Source organism: Panthera uncia (genome assembly GCF_023721935.1).
Source record: "Panthera uncia isolate 11264 chromosome C1 unlocalized genomic scaffold, Puncia_PCG_1.0 HiC_scaffold_4, whole genome shotgun sequence".
In the NCBI taxonomy this organism is placed as follows: Eukaryota; Metazoa; Chordata; class Mammalia; order Carnivora; family Felidae; genus Panthera; species Panthera uncia.
In genome coordinates this window covers 12,509,442-12,524,866 of record NW_026057585.1, presented here as the reverse complement: position 1 = coordinate 12,524,866, position 15,425 = coordinate 12,509,442, and the positions used below count along the sequence as shown (strand labels likewise).

Genomic DNA, 15,425 nt, shown 5'->3' with positions numbered 1-15,425 from the left:
TCCCAAGAATCTTTTCTTTCTCTTGCTATCCATGTGGTAACCAGATGCAGTTGGTAGGTAAGCACTGTTCCCTATTGTACAGATGATTACAGAACAGAAAGCTGGATTCCGAGTCCCAGGGTCCTCCCCACATGGGCTTCTGGGCTGCACTTCATTCATACCCCCCCACCCCCGCCCCCCCCCCCCCCCCGCTCCCATAGCTGGGGCACGCAGGCATCTAGTAGGTTTAAATGTGACTCAGTCAAGTGTGTTAGCTTTTTGCCCTTGCTGCTGTTTCAAAGGTGAAGGCAGTGGTTAGGATTTCAACATAGGAAGCAGGTTGCTCTTAGAGGGTGGGGTGGCAGGAGCCCTGGAACATCTACAGGCGTCCTATTCCGCCCTGTGTGTGCCAGGCACCGGCTGGGCTGGGGGCAGTTGCGGGTGGACGCAAAGCTGGATATGCTTTGGTTCCTGCCTTCAGGGAGCTCCCTGTTTAGAGGATGCATCGGGGGTGTGCACAAGGAGTTATACTAGAAAGCCAAATAGTCAAAGCGTGGAAGAGTATTACAAGTTGCGTGCCGAGAGGGGAAAGAAAGGAGCATTACTTTTCACTTACAGCATCACAGAACGTGCCACAGAGGCAAGGTGGATCTTGAGCTGCACCTTCAAGGTCATTCAGTGAAAGTATAGCTAACCCCTCTGAGCCTTTGGTTCTTCATCTGTAAAATGGGAATAAGTGTGGTTCCCTTCAAGGGAAGCTTCAGGAGGCAGACACCGGGGAGGGTTTTCTGCACAGGGGCCCGGCAGAGAAGTGGCAGCTGAGGCTGGGGAATGGAGAAGTGGCAAATGTCTCTGGCAAGGGCCGTGGGCTCTCTCCCGTGGAAGTGGGGCGACGTGGTATTTCAGGAAGCTATCTTTGAAGGCCTGGAGGACAGTGAGCCTGCTGCAGGCATCGAACTGAGAGAAGGGCTGAACCAGAGCACAGGGGGTGGGAGAGAGGACGGGCTCAAACATACTGACGGGGCTCTGTGCCCTCGGCATGGAGGGGGAGGGAAGGAGGGGTCCAAATGGTGCTGGCCAAGAAAAACCAGGAGAGCGGCCATCACCAAGGCCTGTCAGGAGCAGTTTGCCCCAGGTGACTGCCAGGAGGTTTCAATAAAACAATTAAAAATAATTTGTAGGACAATTTGTATCTCTGATAACAGTCGACCTGCTTTAGGCTCAGTTGAAGCCCAGAGGCTCCGAGGTAATTAGGAGAATTGTTTGGGCCACCACGGCTTGTCACATGGAAATCAGGAAGCTGTCTAGTTGTGTGAGAGTCAGAGAGACCCCGACCTTGCTTCCTTCTTACCTCTGATCAGCCTAGAGTTAGTTGGACCCTGGCTTTATGGCTGAGGCCACTGGGTGTCCTCCCACTGCTCCCCGCTCCTGGGGGCTCTTCCCAGCTCTCTGTTGTAGAGGTTTGCATTTAAGAATGTGCAGTACTGTCCCCAGAGCTGCGAGATCCAACAGTGGCAAAATACGGCACTCCCCATGGGGCTGAGGGAAGCAGGGCCCTGGGGTGGGGGGGGGCTGTCGTCATCTCTGCCGCCTGCTTTCCCAAAGATGGTGGCCTCACCACCCAGTCCCCCCGGGGGGTCTGGCTTGGAAAAGAAGTGATTCCCTGGGGTTCATCCCCGGAGTTACTGGTACAACCCTCCCGAACGAGAGAGACTGTGACCCCAAGAGGCGGGTGCTCAGGGGGCTGACTGGACACCGTGTTCCAGAAAGCCCCCACCTGGGGATGCTTGGAGCGGAGGGGCGGGGCCTGGCCCCAGTCACAGGGTGAGCGCCCTCCCCTCACCCCTGAGGTGATGGCCGAGTGCCACACTTTGAAACTTGTGGTGGAGCCGTCAGCCCTCCGGCAGGGGATATTTATACCTGTCTGCCTCCTAGTCGCACAATTTTTTTTTTCTTTTTAAGGAGCTTCACTCCCTGGGTGCTGCTTTTCTCACGAGAGCTTCTGAGCTGCAGGCTGCATCGGTTGCTAAGTGACAGGTCTGGCCCCAAGGGCTCTCTCAACTCTCGAGCCCCCCCTGCATTGTGCTTTGAGTAATTGAGGCGGCCCTTCAGTGCCTCAGAGCTCCATCATCTGACGCGCTGCTCCTGGAATCAGCTTCATAGCCCACCCCAGCTCCCGAGCAGGGGCAAAATTGGAGTAAGGCTGGCTGGCTGTCACAGCGTCCCCATGACACCCCAGCGAGCTCTCAACTGGCAGAGGTGGTAAGACACACAGGCCGAAGGGCCAGTGTCAGCTGCCCTGGGCGGGTCACGCCTTCCTCGCACCCCTGTGCAGGAGGGATGCCCCCTGGATACAGACAGGCTGCGAAGGGCCTCAGAGATCATGAAGACCAACCCATTTTACACACGGGGAAACTGAGGCCTAGAGAGGTCAGGGCAATGGTGTCAGCTTGCATGGTTGGTTGGTGGGTGGTCGGGACCAGCACCTGGCCGGCCTCCTGATACCTGGATCACGGCTGGCTCCAAGCCCCGTAAAGTCAGGGGTAGAGAGGAATCCGCCCCTCCTGGATCCTTCTCTGACCCTGGTGCTCGTCCCAGGTAATGCCTCAGGGTTGTTGGCTGGGTACACGCTAGGTTCCCACGCCCTGGTCTGCAAGCTGACCTTTCACCAGCCCGGGGCCTCCAAGGGAACTGGGGGTTGCGGGAAAGGATGATCCACACCACTGGTGCTGTGTCCTCTTTAAACCATGGAGGCAGCAGAGGTGCGAGGAGACTTGGGACTGCCAGCCATGTGATGTGAGTCAGGTGCTGTCCTGCCCTGGGGCACAGCTGCCTCACCCGCTTCCCAGGCTGGCTGTGAATCCAGTGAGGTGACAAGGAGAGGCAACATTTATGAGCACTTGCTGGGCTCCTGCATGGTTCTGAGACCTGTGCGAACTGTTCTGTCCACAACGTTGTGAGGTGGGAAATGCTGTCCTCCTTTGATGGCTGAGGAGATGCAGCTCTGTGGCCTTAAGAAACCTGCGAGGCCAGGCAGCGGGTAAGCAGGGAGCTGGGATTCGAACCCGTGCAGTCTGGCTTCTGAGCAGTGTTACCACCCCATCCCGTGCCAGGAGACGGAGTGCAAAATGTTTGCAAGTGGTTTCAAACCATAACACATATGAGCTACAGCGCGACTAATAATATTGCTAGACTTTACTGCGAGGCCATGTTTTTTTATTAGTAATAATGTTGCTGATCTTTAGACCCAAGACCAGGCCTTTACCTGCTTCTCTTTGACACCAGGTGAGGTGGGTGGGCTGGGCTTTGTGGAGTGCAGGGCCTCAGGGTGGTGCCAGCTCTTGGTAACAAAAACCGGCATTTCTGAGGTGGTGGTGTTGGAAAACGCTTCTCTCCATCTCCACCCCACTTCTGCCACAAACCGACTCTGGCTTTTGGCATTTATGTGACCAAACATAAATGGAGGGTGGGTTACATATTTTTAAATGAAAAACAAAAAACAAAAAAGCAAACGATGCAAGGCTTCCCAGGAGCAGGGTCCTTCCTGGTGCCAGGCCCTGTGCTGGGCACTTTGGATGTGTCTGCTCATTGAGTCCCCAGGGCAGCCCTCCCTTGGAGGGGACAGCTGTCATTATGTAGACCCTTTGCACCTCCCCCCCCCCCCCCCCCCCCCAGGCCTCACGCCTGCATAATTAAAGCGAAGTGGCTGCCCACCTCTCTCAGAGCACCAGCCAGAGTCCTTACAGTCGGTTGTGGTGGTGGAGGACAGGGGCTTTGAAGACAGGCAGGCCAGGGGTTGAGCGTTTCCATTTATTCATTCACTCACTCACTCGACATCTGTTTCCTGAGTGCCTCTGCTTGAATGTCCCCTCCTCAGGGATGCCTTTCTGGACCATAAAATAACAGCCCTTCAGTTTGCAACACCCCCTCCCCCACCCCATGTTATTTGCCTTTATGTCACGTATCACCACTGGCCTTTATATGTTTGTTTCTTTCTTTAGTATCTGGCCCTTCCACAGGAAATATAAACTCCACGAGGGGAAACATTTTGCTTATTTTGTTCACTGCTCTATCCCTGAAACCTAGAACAGAGCCTGGCACAGAGAAGGCACTCAGTAAATGGATGTCAAGTGAGTGAGGGAATGAACGAATGAATGAAAGAAATGGGAGATCTCAGACCCAGGTCCATCTGATTGCAAAGCCCCTGCCCTCACCACCACTGTCTTCGTCCTGTTTCCCACCTCCCTGCTGAGTGTGACCCAGTGGCTTTGGGCAATTGGCTTCCTCTCTGGGCCTCAGTGTCCTCATACATGGAATGGGAATATTGCTAGGGCCCCTCAAGCTTTAATATTCTAAGTGTCAGACACTTTTGTCACCTGAGCGTGTTCCTGGGCACAGAAGGTTCTAGTCATGATTGCAGCCCAGGCCAGTGCCTCCGCTTGTAAATTTGCACTTTTCGTCCTGCAAACCTGACAGCACAGGGGGCCTTCTGGCACGCATCTTGGGAAGAAGGAAGAAGCTCCCATCGTGCCTGTGGTTTCTGTGATGCTGCTGTGGCTTTACCAGAATGTGCCGGTTTTGTCCTTGAGTCCTCCTCGTCTGAATGACGCTCTTCCCTCCTGCAGAACTTTCTCCTGTTGGTGACGAGAGCTGCCACTCTCTAGGCTATTTTTGGGAAAGCATGTTCTCCAGTTGGTCAGCGTCAGGATAAATTCTGCATGCTTGCGGGAATCCCCTTTGGTTTTCTCCAGTTGTGGGATGATGAGCAGTAAATCGTACTTAATGCATCGCGGACTGTTCTCATCAAATTCCACGGCAGGCAGAGTACCTGGAGACAGGCTCTGAGCTGGCACCCTGGTAACTGCAGTCTCCAGACGGACCCCAACCCTTCTCCCCAGTTCTAGTTTTTACTTTTTAATTTTTTTAAGTGTTTATTTATTTTTGAGAGAGAGACAGCAAGTCGAGAGGGGGTGGGGGACAGAGGATCTGAAGCAGGCTCCGTGCTGACAGCAGAGAGCCCGATGTGGGCTCAGACTCCTAAACCATGAGATTATGACCTGAGCTGAAATCCAGAGTTGGGCGCTTAACCCACTGAGCCACCCAGGTGCCCCTCACCCGCCCTCCTGTTCTAGTTTTTAATAACAACTCTTGTTTAAGGGGCACCTGGATAGCTCCGTGGGTTAAGTGTCTGACTCTGGATTTTGGCTCAGGTCATGATCTCACAGTTTGTGAGTTCAAGCCCTGCATCGGGCTCCATGCTGGCAGCGTGGAGGCTGCTTGGGATTCTTTCTCTCTCTGCCTCTCTCTCTCTCTCTCTCTCTCTCTTTCTCTCTCTCTCTCTCAAACTGCCATTGCCTGTGCTTAGGTTTTCTCCATTTGAGTGCCCTGGGGACAGGGATCTGCTGACCGGGGAAGGGGAAAGGGCTCATCCTGGCAGTCCAGACAAGAACAAAAGCCTCCCCATTGCATAACTCCTAGGGGCACCATTCCCTTAGGTCGTGTGGGCAGGAGGAGGAGGGCTGAAAGGTCCCTAGACACACACTCCCTCCAGGACACAGTGGAATGTTTGGCTGGCCCAATGTGAAGTGGAGTCCCAACAGAGAGCTGTGTTTCTTATAGGGAATTCTGAGCTCTTTTTGGCAGGCTGGTTCTGTCTCGGTCACTGCAAAGCCCAACACCTCGACCGTTCCTGGAGTGGAAGGGGGAGTCACCAAAGACTCACGGTTTCCCTTCAGGGAGTTGTCACCTGCTGCTGTGGTCCATGGCCTGGCCCAGGGAGGACTGGCTAACCACACAGACCAGCGTGGACAGTCCCCATCTGTCGGGTGTCCTAGCTTCACTACACGTGTAACAGGATCCGGCTGGCCAGGTTCCCTTGAAGTTTGGGGCTTTACTGGAGTCAGCCAGGAGGTCCGTGTCAAGCTTCTGCTGCACGGTGCCATTGCCCGCACTGTTCCGATGGTGCAGACCAGGACAGACTTCCAGAGGCGGCTCCTTCCCCTAGTAAAGTGATTACCGAGCCGGGTAATTTACATCCCTAGAAAGACACAGGGCAACTGCAGGCCGGGGTGTACGTGTGTTTAATTTTAAATCCTCCAACCTCCCCTTAACGAGGAGGTGCTTTGAAACACAGCAGCATGTTGATATCCTTCAAAGGGCTCATTTCCTTGGTGCTTTATTTCTTTAAGGGAAAGCCTGAGAGACGGATGGGGAATGGCAGGAGCAGGGGAGGGTTTGCCTCCCCCGCTCGCATCGTGCAGACATTATCTGCTGTAAAACTGTCACCGGAGGATGGAGAACTGGCTCTTGGCTGCAGTGGCCCTCAGATAATGTCAGTGCTGAGCAATGACCCAGCATTTGTTGGCACTAAGCAAACACCTCTAGGGCTTTAGTGCCAGAATCCTTAGCAGAACCTGGTCAGCGCTCCTGCCTGGGGAATGAAGGTCGGGATGTGGGGCTGGTGTTCAGGGTCCCCATGGTGAGAGCTCTAACCTTTTGGGTTTTTTTGTTTTGTTTATGTTTTATTGTTTTCTTGTTGTTTGTTTTCTGTTTTTGTTTTGCAAGCATTAATGTCCCTTTTAATCACTAAGGGTTCTGTAAAAATACAGAGAATGGTTTGGTAGGTCTGGGGTGGGCCTGGCATTCTGCATTTCTTTTCTTTTTTTTTTTTTAAGTTTTCTTTTATTCATTTTTGAGAGAGAGAGAGCGCACAAGGGAGAGGCAGCGAAGGAGGGTGAGAGAGAGAATCCCAAGCAGGTTCCACACCATCAGCACAGAGTCCAGTGCGGGGCTAGAACCCACGAACCATGAGGTCACAACCCGGGCAGAAACCCAGAGCCGGACGCTTAATCAGCTGAGCCACCCAGGTGCCCTCTGCATTTCTAACAAGCTCCCTGTGATGCTGCTGCCCATGCGCTGTATTTTGAACAGAAAGACCCCAGAGAAGGCAGACACTGGTTTCCCAGGGTCCCACCAGATGGTTTGGTACATAGCTAGAGCTCAGGAGGGCTAGGACTTGGCCACAAACCTGCACCACCTGGGAGGAGAGGGCTGTGGGGGCCTCCGAAGGGCCTTGAACACTTCAGGATATGCGGTTACAAAACGGGGCAGTGGCATCATGGATGCCCCTTTATTTGGGTTTGGTGGGTGGGTTGGCCCCTCCTACCCCATTAGGTTTACCTTTCAGGCATGCTCAGGCAGGGCCTGTGAGAAAACGGAGTCTGCAGACTTTGAGCCCCTCGGTGGGTACCCCTTGACAGGGAGAAAGACAAACGCAACATTCCAGGCCACTCACAGCCCAGCCTCCGAGTATGTGCCCGGAGTGATGGCGGATCTGGGTCCGCTCGGGCTCCCCACCTCTCTGGGGTGGTCAGCTGATCCTCCCCTGCTCACCTGGTCTCACAGGTCCCTGGATGAGAAGGAGCTGACAGCAGCTGAGCCCCACCTTCTCTGAGTGCCGGGGAGCGGGGCTGCGTGGCCCAGGCGTCACCAATGCCTAAGAACAGCAAGGTGACCCAGCGTGAGCACAGCAGTGAGCATGTCACGGAGTCGGTGGCTGACCTGCTGGCCCTCGAGGAGCCCGTGGACTACAAGCAGAGCATCCTGAATGTGGCAGGTGAGGCTGGCGGCAAGCAGAAGGCGGCAGAGGAGGAGCTGGACGCGGAGGACCGGCCGGCCTGGAACAGCAAGCTGCAGTACATCCTGGCCCAGATCGGCTTCTCCGTGGGCCTGGGCAACATCTGGAGGTTCCCCTACCTGTGCCAGAAAAATGGAGGCGGTAAGAGGCAGCCCTGCCTACCCCAGGGGGGCCTTGCAAATGGGCCGGGCTGAGGGGTGGAAAGGGACGCCCCTTTGCTGATGCAGAATTGGAGCCCTCATAGGGTGGGGCTCGGGAGTCCAGGGGAAGGCTCCCCAGAAATAGCTAATGGTTAATAGCTACCAAGAGGCTGTCAGGCATGATGATGATAAGAACGTGGGCTCTGGCCCGGGACTGCCTGGGCACAAACCCCAGTGCAGCCAGCCGGCATTGCAGCCCTGTGCAAGTTGCTTGATCTCTCTGTGCCTCTCTGTCATCATCTGTAAAATGGGAATAATAGCAGATCCTGCCTTACAGCACAGTTGGGAGGATTCGGTGAGCCTTATGTGTGGAATGCTTAACACCGTTATCTGACGCATGGTAAAGAGCAACTGTTGGCCATGATACTTAAAGGCTTAGCAGGTGCCAGGCACTGCTTAGCACTTACTGGATATTAGGCCAAAATGCATGAAACTGCTGATATTTAAGTGTCTGGGACCAACCAAACCACCAATTTCATACAGTTCAGCCATCGAATCCCCCTACTCCCTGTGTGAGGAAGGAGTTACTATCCTCATGGTAGAGACTGCAAAATTGAGGCACAGAGAGGTTAGGTATCTCGCTCAAGGTCACACAGCTAGTGATAAAGTAAGGATTCTAACCAGAACAGCTTGGCCCCCAGAGTCTGAGCATACCTGCTGCCTCCCAGGTAGGAGGGGGCCTCGCACTGCCCCCCGAGTTTTACTCCGCCTACAGGATCTTGCCCCTGGAATCAAACCCCTTCTACTAACCACTTCTAGCCACCCGGGTGGGTAGCAGCCCCTGGGCCCTTATCCTCTGGCCCATCTGAGGCAGGCTGGAATGTTTCAAAGGTAATTTGTTTTGAAACCAGGGAAAACTAACAGAAAATAAACACAGAAAAACCTAGCAGGCTGAAAACAAGGACATTTACAAGCTCAGACATCTGGTCCTGGGAAAATGATTGGAGCCAGCAGAGAGCCCTTGTGCCTCCTAGTCCCTGTGGCCTGGGACTGCCACACTCCAGCCTGATGGGTGGCCACAGCTTTGTAGGCATTCTCACCTGACTCCTTTTCTCTCTGCTCTGTGGGACTCTGGCCATGTAGCCTCTCCCAGAGATGCAGCCCCATTCAGGGATGCTCCCTCCTCTGCAGAACACTCTCTCGTCCAGAGGCCGAGCCTGGCTGGAGACTTCCCTTCTTTCCAATTTCTGTTGAAGGGTGGGAAGTGAGCATGCCCCCTCGAGTCGGTGTAACTGAGGCCAGAGGCTTTTATCTTGCCACTATGGCACCGTTTATTCACTGTATGCTCTCCATGCTTTGAAAGGTCTTCCCCCCACCTCTGATAAATCAATAAATAGCTACCAATTAGACCTTTTCGCCTATATGGCGTGGCCAGACTCAGGTCACTGAGTTGATATAACTCTCAGGATTTTGAGCTCCCCATGACTCATTCCTGCCCCCATCCTTCCCCGCTCTCTGATTCCTAGAGTCCCTTTCTATCTCTGCCTTTGACTCCAGTATTCTACGGGGTTTATGATAAGTCATCTTAAATATTTTTTGGAAGGAGATAAATTATCATGTTTCACATACAGGAAAGAGACAACTATTCGGTCCAAGAGTGGAAGCTCTGTGGTTCCGAGCCATGAAGGATCCAGTCCAATTTTGCTTAAATCTGGGTGGGAACTCTGGAACTCTGCTTAGCGCGACTAGATGCTGATCGTTTCTTTATTCTGTGTCCTCTTAGTTTGCTTTTTTTTTTTTTCCTGTTTATCTTTATGAAAAGAGGCAAATGTTCATCAAGTGCTTACTAAGGGGTAAGGAAGTCACTGAATCCTTGAAACAGCCCTGTGCCATAGGGGTAGAGTTGAAGCATGTGAAATGACCATTTTTATAAGTCAAAAATGGTCAGAGATCAGCAGTTTCATGTGGTTCTACCTAATGTTATTATCCTTTTTTAGGCAGAGGACAAAACAGTGGTGTAGAGAGATCAAGTAATTGGTCCAGAGTCACACAGCTAGTAAGTGGCAGAGCCAGGATTCAAGCCCAGGGGGTCTGGCCCACCCCCAGATCTCAGCCCCTACTTAGTACGCATTTAAACAGGCTGAGACCAAGGTGGTGCTTCAAAGCCCAGAAATAACCTCAGGGTGTGCCGGAAGCAAGACCTAGAATATAGACCAGGACAGAGACTGGAGAGATCCAGGAGGCCTCAGAGATCACACAATCTACCTTCCTAGAGCCATGTTCTGTGAAACTTCTAACACCGTGCACAGCACTCCTGGCTGTTCAGGCTGACGACCTGAAGCTCCCGAACGTCCCTGAAACGTCAAAGGAGATCAATCTAGTTGTGCCTCCAGGTTGTATTTTCTAAGGTGGTAGAGGGTGCGTTTCCAAATGATCTCAGCAAAGGTTGATAAGAAAAGTACCTCTGCCTAACCAGCAATTCTCACCCAGCCCCCAGCCCCCGAGCGCTGCGCGTGGCTAGGCCGTGGCGTGGTCAGGAGAATTGCAGCCAAGTCAGTGCCCTGGGCCTGGCGCAGGCGACTGGCCTGAGGGACAGGTGGCGGGTTTCCAGGGACCGGTCTCTGCTGTGGGGCCACTCTTTGGACAGCACGGATGTGGAGGCTTTCCCTGGTTCTTTGGGGCAGAGGAGAGAAGCATCCCCAGAGGATGCCAGCCTGCTCTTCTGATACCCTGAAACCCATCTTTCTGCACATCTTGCGCCACCCAAGGGTCTGTGGGTGAAATACGAAACTAGGGAGGCTGTGTCCCTGTGCTTTTCTGCATGTCACTTCTCTCCTCTCTCATTTCCCTGAACCCCGGACCAGGAGACAGAACCGCGAGTCCTTCGGGCCCACCCTCTTTTCAGGCTGCTTGCTAGCGACACGTGGAATTTACGTGTACGTGTGACTGTATGCGTGTGGATGTTTAATGAATCAGATGCTGTTGTGTAAGGTTTGGTGGGTAAGTCCTCCCCTGGAGGACTTTCCTGATGAGTTCTGTCTGACCCCTCCCTCAGCATGCGTGTGCTCGTTTGGCTCTGTGTGACTGGTCCGTGTGTGTGTGTGTGTGTGTGTGTGTGTACACGTGCTGACATTGCTCGTGTGAACCTGAGGGTCTTGCCTTCCAGACTGTGAGCTCTCCTGGGATAGCGGCTGTGCCTTCTTTCACCCAAGTACCCACCCCCCGCACCCCGCACATGCCAAGTGCATGGTAGGCCTACAGTCAACAGCTGACTGTTGCCGAGCGCTGGGTCTTGTGCCCAAGAGACGCCTGATCCCCCCGGGTTCTTTGGCAGATTGCACACATACGGATGTCATGTTATGGGGGCCAGAGCCATGTGGCTGGGGTTCTTCTGGATGCTCCAAGCTGGCAAGGCTTGGTCTGGGGGTGCTGGGTGGCCCTCATGGCACTGGTGACGGGGGCTGTGTGACAGCATTGCTAACAGGACTGGGTTGCTGGCACATCTCTCAGCAGGGATCGCTCATCTGTGTCCAGACACGATTTTAATTCTCCTGCTAACTGCCCTGTCACTTGGAATTGAGATTGTGTCTGCAGTGAGGCCAGGGACAGTGAGTTTAATTTCTCATCTGGAATCTTTATCAAGATCCATCCTATCTATCCATTATGATCCTCTCGGCCGTGCTTTTCTGAACTGCTAATTTCTCCCTCGTTCCTCCCAATTAGCTGTAGATTAATGGTGATGCTGGTCAGACCCTCTCTCCCTGGAGAGCTTCCAAAAGCTTCGCTTCCCTGGAGCTACCCGGTCTGCTGTGTCAGCATCTGCTTCAGATGCGGGGAGGGCTGTGCCCCAGGGCTGTGCCTCTGGGGGACGAGGGAGCAGGGTCCACTCCATCTGGGGCTGCTTCTCTGTGGGTGGGAGGGGGTGTGAACAGGTGTCCACAGAGTACGTCGGGAGGGGAGAGTGTGTCTATTTGTGATTTGACGTGTGGATTCCTGAGAGTGCGGCATCTGTCTGTCTGTCTGTCCATCTCTGAATCCAACCTTGTGAGCGAGAGGCATGGACCTACATCTAGATCCCCCCTTAGCATTTCAGGGCAGAGGAGTCAAGGGGGAGAAGGAGGGCCTGGGCGGCCAGTGGGTGGTGGGCCACACGTATGAGCCAGACCATTCCTGGAGGAGCACGGGATCGCTGGCACTTTGGGGGGTGATCAGAGATGTGGGCAGGTCTGCAGGACATGGCTGTCCTCCTTTACCCTGGTGCCGTGCTCCAGACACCCCATGACACTCCTCTCTCCTCCCCAGGTGCCTACCTGGTGCCCTACCTCGTGCTACTGATCATCATCGGGATCCCACTCTTCTTCCTGGAGCTGGCTGTGGGCCAGAGGATCCGCCGTGGCAGCATTGGTGTGTGGCACTACGTGTGCCCCCGCTTGGGGGGCATCGGCTTCTCCAGCTGCATAGTGAGTCGGAGGCAGACACTGGGCACTTAACCGGCAGGCAGAGGGGCCGCTCTGGGGTATGGGGTTTGTAGACCGGAGTCTTGGGCCAGGGCGAGGGCAGGAGGGAGACCCTCAGCGTGAGAATTGTTTCCAGCCAGTGTCTCAGGGCCACACAGTGCCTAAATTACTGCCCGAGGCAGGATATAATATTGGGAATTGTTGCCAAGGAGGAGAGGCTGGGACATCGTCTCGAGGGGGTGCCTGGGACATCTCAGCCGAAGTTCTCCGTGGACACGTGGACCAGTCCCAGATGCCTATGCTTCCCAGCCCATCAGCTCCCCGTGAGAGAGGCCCTTCCTCTCTCCTTGACTGAGGAGTATTTCAGTTGGGCAGATGTGTGGCAGGAAAAGGCAGTCCTGAGGCGTGGGGGTTCCTTGTCACTTTGCTGTGCACATGAGCAGCGTTGGAGAAGGTCTCAGATGACAGCCTGTGGCCGACCCGGCTTTGGAACAGCGGGAGCCGGGGACACCCCACGGGCCTGGATGGGGAACTCCGTGAGGCTCATTTACGGGCCTGGAGGTGAGGTTCTGCTTAGCTCTCGAGGTGAGGAAACTGAGCTTCCCTTATGGGCAGAGCCCATGGGTGCACATGTTCACACCTGCCTCTGGAAGGGACTGAGCATTCCGTTAGGCCTGGTAGCATGGCCAGCCCAAACCTGTCTCAGGCAGAGACTGGGGGAGGGTCTGTGTGGCTCCCACAGTCATGGCGGGCATCACCTCTGCCCAGGGAGACACGGCCAAGTACAGCATACCCTGCCGGGGCTGGCCGTGTGTACGCACGTGAGTGTGAATAGGTCTCCCCTTGGCCTGAAAGCACCCAAGTGAAAGAAGTGGGGGTCCCTCTCCCTCGATATTGCAGTTAAGGTGTGCCGTCCGAGCGTCTGCTCCTGCACGCCAGGGCTCGTGACATTGATGCGGTAAAGGGCCCTCGGCGCTCACGCCGATCAGCATTACCGAGCAGGCCGCTGGAGGCGGAAGGGGCCTCTCGGCATCCAGAGCGGATACGGCAAACCCCCGTGCGTGAAAGCATTGCTTTCTGAGAAACCACTCGGACCCTCGGTCAGAATCCGTGTACTCCTATCTCAAATGCAATTCTGCCAAGGGTAGCGATCATGTTTCCGAGACATGGAAAGTGACATCTTTCTGGAGGCGGGCTGCTGACAGTACCGAAGAGTGGGGTCCTGAGACGAGGGAGGACTTAGCAAACCAGGAAGAAGCATCCACGAAAGCTCAAGGAACACTGCAGTCTGGGGCCATTGTCTATAGAGGCAAAAGGCGAGCAGGCCTCCAGGGTCCCGGAGGGCAGCTCTGGGATTGTAATCCTGAGTCATCAGGAAATGATGGGGAAGTGCTTTAAGCATTTTTAGAAGAATTTCAAACTGGAAAGGATTACCATTTTAAGAGTTCATTGCTTAAAGGAGAGATCTTTAATATCTGAAACATTCTTTTGTGGATTCCCTGAATACCAGATGAAGGGAGGATTAGGAAGAGGCCCTCAGTGCCTGCGTCTCATCCCTCCTCCCCCTCCTCCTCCTCCTCTTCCTCCTCCTCTTCCTCCAAGACTGTGAGCAGTGTTGTGTGCAGTCAGCCGGAGCCTGGGCCTAGGATGGGGAGTGGGGGTGGGGTGGAGTTGCCTGCAGCCTTCATGACCCCTCCCCCAACCATGGACCATTGTCCCCAGGTCTGCCTGTTTGTTGGGCTATATTATAATGTGATCATCGGCTGGAGCATTTTCTACTTCTTCAAGTCCTTCCAGTACCCGCTGCCCTGGAGCGAATGTCCTGTCACCAGGAATGGGACTGTGGCAGGCAAGTATAGGACCCCCTGAGTATGACCAACTGGGTTCCCCAGCCAGCCTATCTCAGGAAGGGGTGGAAGGAGCCTAAGAGGCTTAGGCAGAGATTTGAGATTTCATTGACTTGCTGTGTCGCCTTGATTAAGACACCTACCTGACCCACATTTCCTGTTCTGATGGTCCTTGCCAGCCTATCCCATAGAGTTCTTATGGGGACTGAATGAAATGAGTGTAGAGAAAACTCTAGAAATTGTGACTTGTGTTTAGTTGTTACAATCCTGTGTAACTCTAACACCATCCTGTCTGGAAACAGCCTTAATTTGCATGCCAGTCCTATAAAAGGCCAAATGATGTATCCCACCACACAGAGGGGTAAACTGAGGTCCAGAAGCAACTTTCCTGTGGTTGCACTACTGATTTAACCAAGGATCTTGGATGAGAATCCAGATGCCTGGCTCCTAGCTCAGAACCTTTCCCAGGGAACTTGAGGCTAGTTCTGCCTAACCCTTGCTGTCCTCCACCGATGGAGGCGGGCAAGGAGTGGCATGTGTGAGAATGCAGCCAGATCAGTGTGTCCCAAAGCCTCCTGGGCCCCATCTGGAGCCCCATCTGGAGGCTTCAGGGTCTGCCAGATCCTGGCTAGCCCAGAACGAGCACAGTCCCTCCCTGCTCCCACACTCAGCCGGCCCCTCGCCCACTGCTGCCCTAGTTGGGGGTCAGGCAGAGGAGGGGGACCCAGAGCCCCGACTGAGGCACTGTGGCCTTTGCTGCTGTTTCAGTGGTGGAGGTAGAGTGTGAAAAGAGCTCAGCCACCACCTACTTCTGGTACCGAGAGGCCTTGGACATCTCCAACTCCATCTCGGAGAGCGGAGGCCTCAACTGGAAGATGACCCTGTGCCTCCTGGTGGCCTGGAGCATCGTGGGCATGGCCGTGGTCAAGGGCATCCAGTCCTCTGGGAAGGTGAGTCAGGAAGGGACTCGGTGGGGGGGGGGTAGAAGAGCATGGAAGGCAGGGGTCTGAGGACACTGGGATATGCTATGCAGGGTCTTTTGGGTGGGCTTGGCCTCTGAGTGGCTCAGGATGATGACACAACCCCCCCCCCCCCATGGAGGCGATGGGAGTGTCACTGCTGGATTATTGCCCACCAAGAGGGGGTCGGAGTGGGCTTGTGGAAAATCGTTGCTTTGAATGCTAGCCGCCTCTGTGCTCAGATAACTCAGGCCTGCTCTGCAGACTTGAAAGGGAAAAAAAGCTGGGAGCGCTGACCCAGGGACATTCGTCTACATCCTAACCCTTTAGGTTCCCAAGCAAAAGCCCTAGAAGCATCTGCTCTGAGCACTTTTTGGTAAAACTCAGCAGCTCGCCCTGTGGAAACG

At 54.4% G+C, this 15,425-nt stretch overlaps 1 protein-coding gene across 1 annotated transcript in view; it reads left to right on the top strand.

Moving 5' to 3' along the window:
* Positions 1-6,708: 6,708 nt before the first annotated feature.
* SLC6A17 (solute carrier family 6 member 17) overlaps positions 6,709-15,425 on the top strand; it is a 34,611-nt gene continuing 25,894 nt past the window's right edge. The window contains exons 1-4 of the mRNA XM_049616617.1: positions 6,709-7,756; positions 12,058-12,215; positions 13,935-14,061; positions 14,828-15,009. Of these exons, the coding sequence (XP_049472574.1) occupies positions 7,471-7,756; positions 12,058-12,215; positions 13,935-14,061; positions 14,828-15,009 (753 nt within the window). The 5' untranslated portion in view covers positions 6,709-7,470. The remainder of the gene's footprint in view (positions 7,757-12,057; positions 12,216-13,934; positions 14,062-14,827; positions 15,010-15,425) is intronic.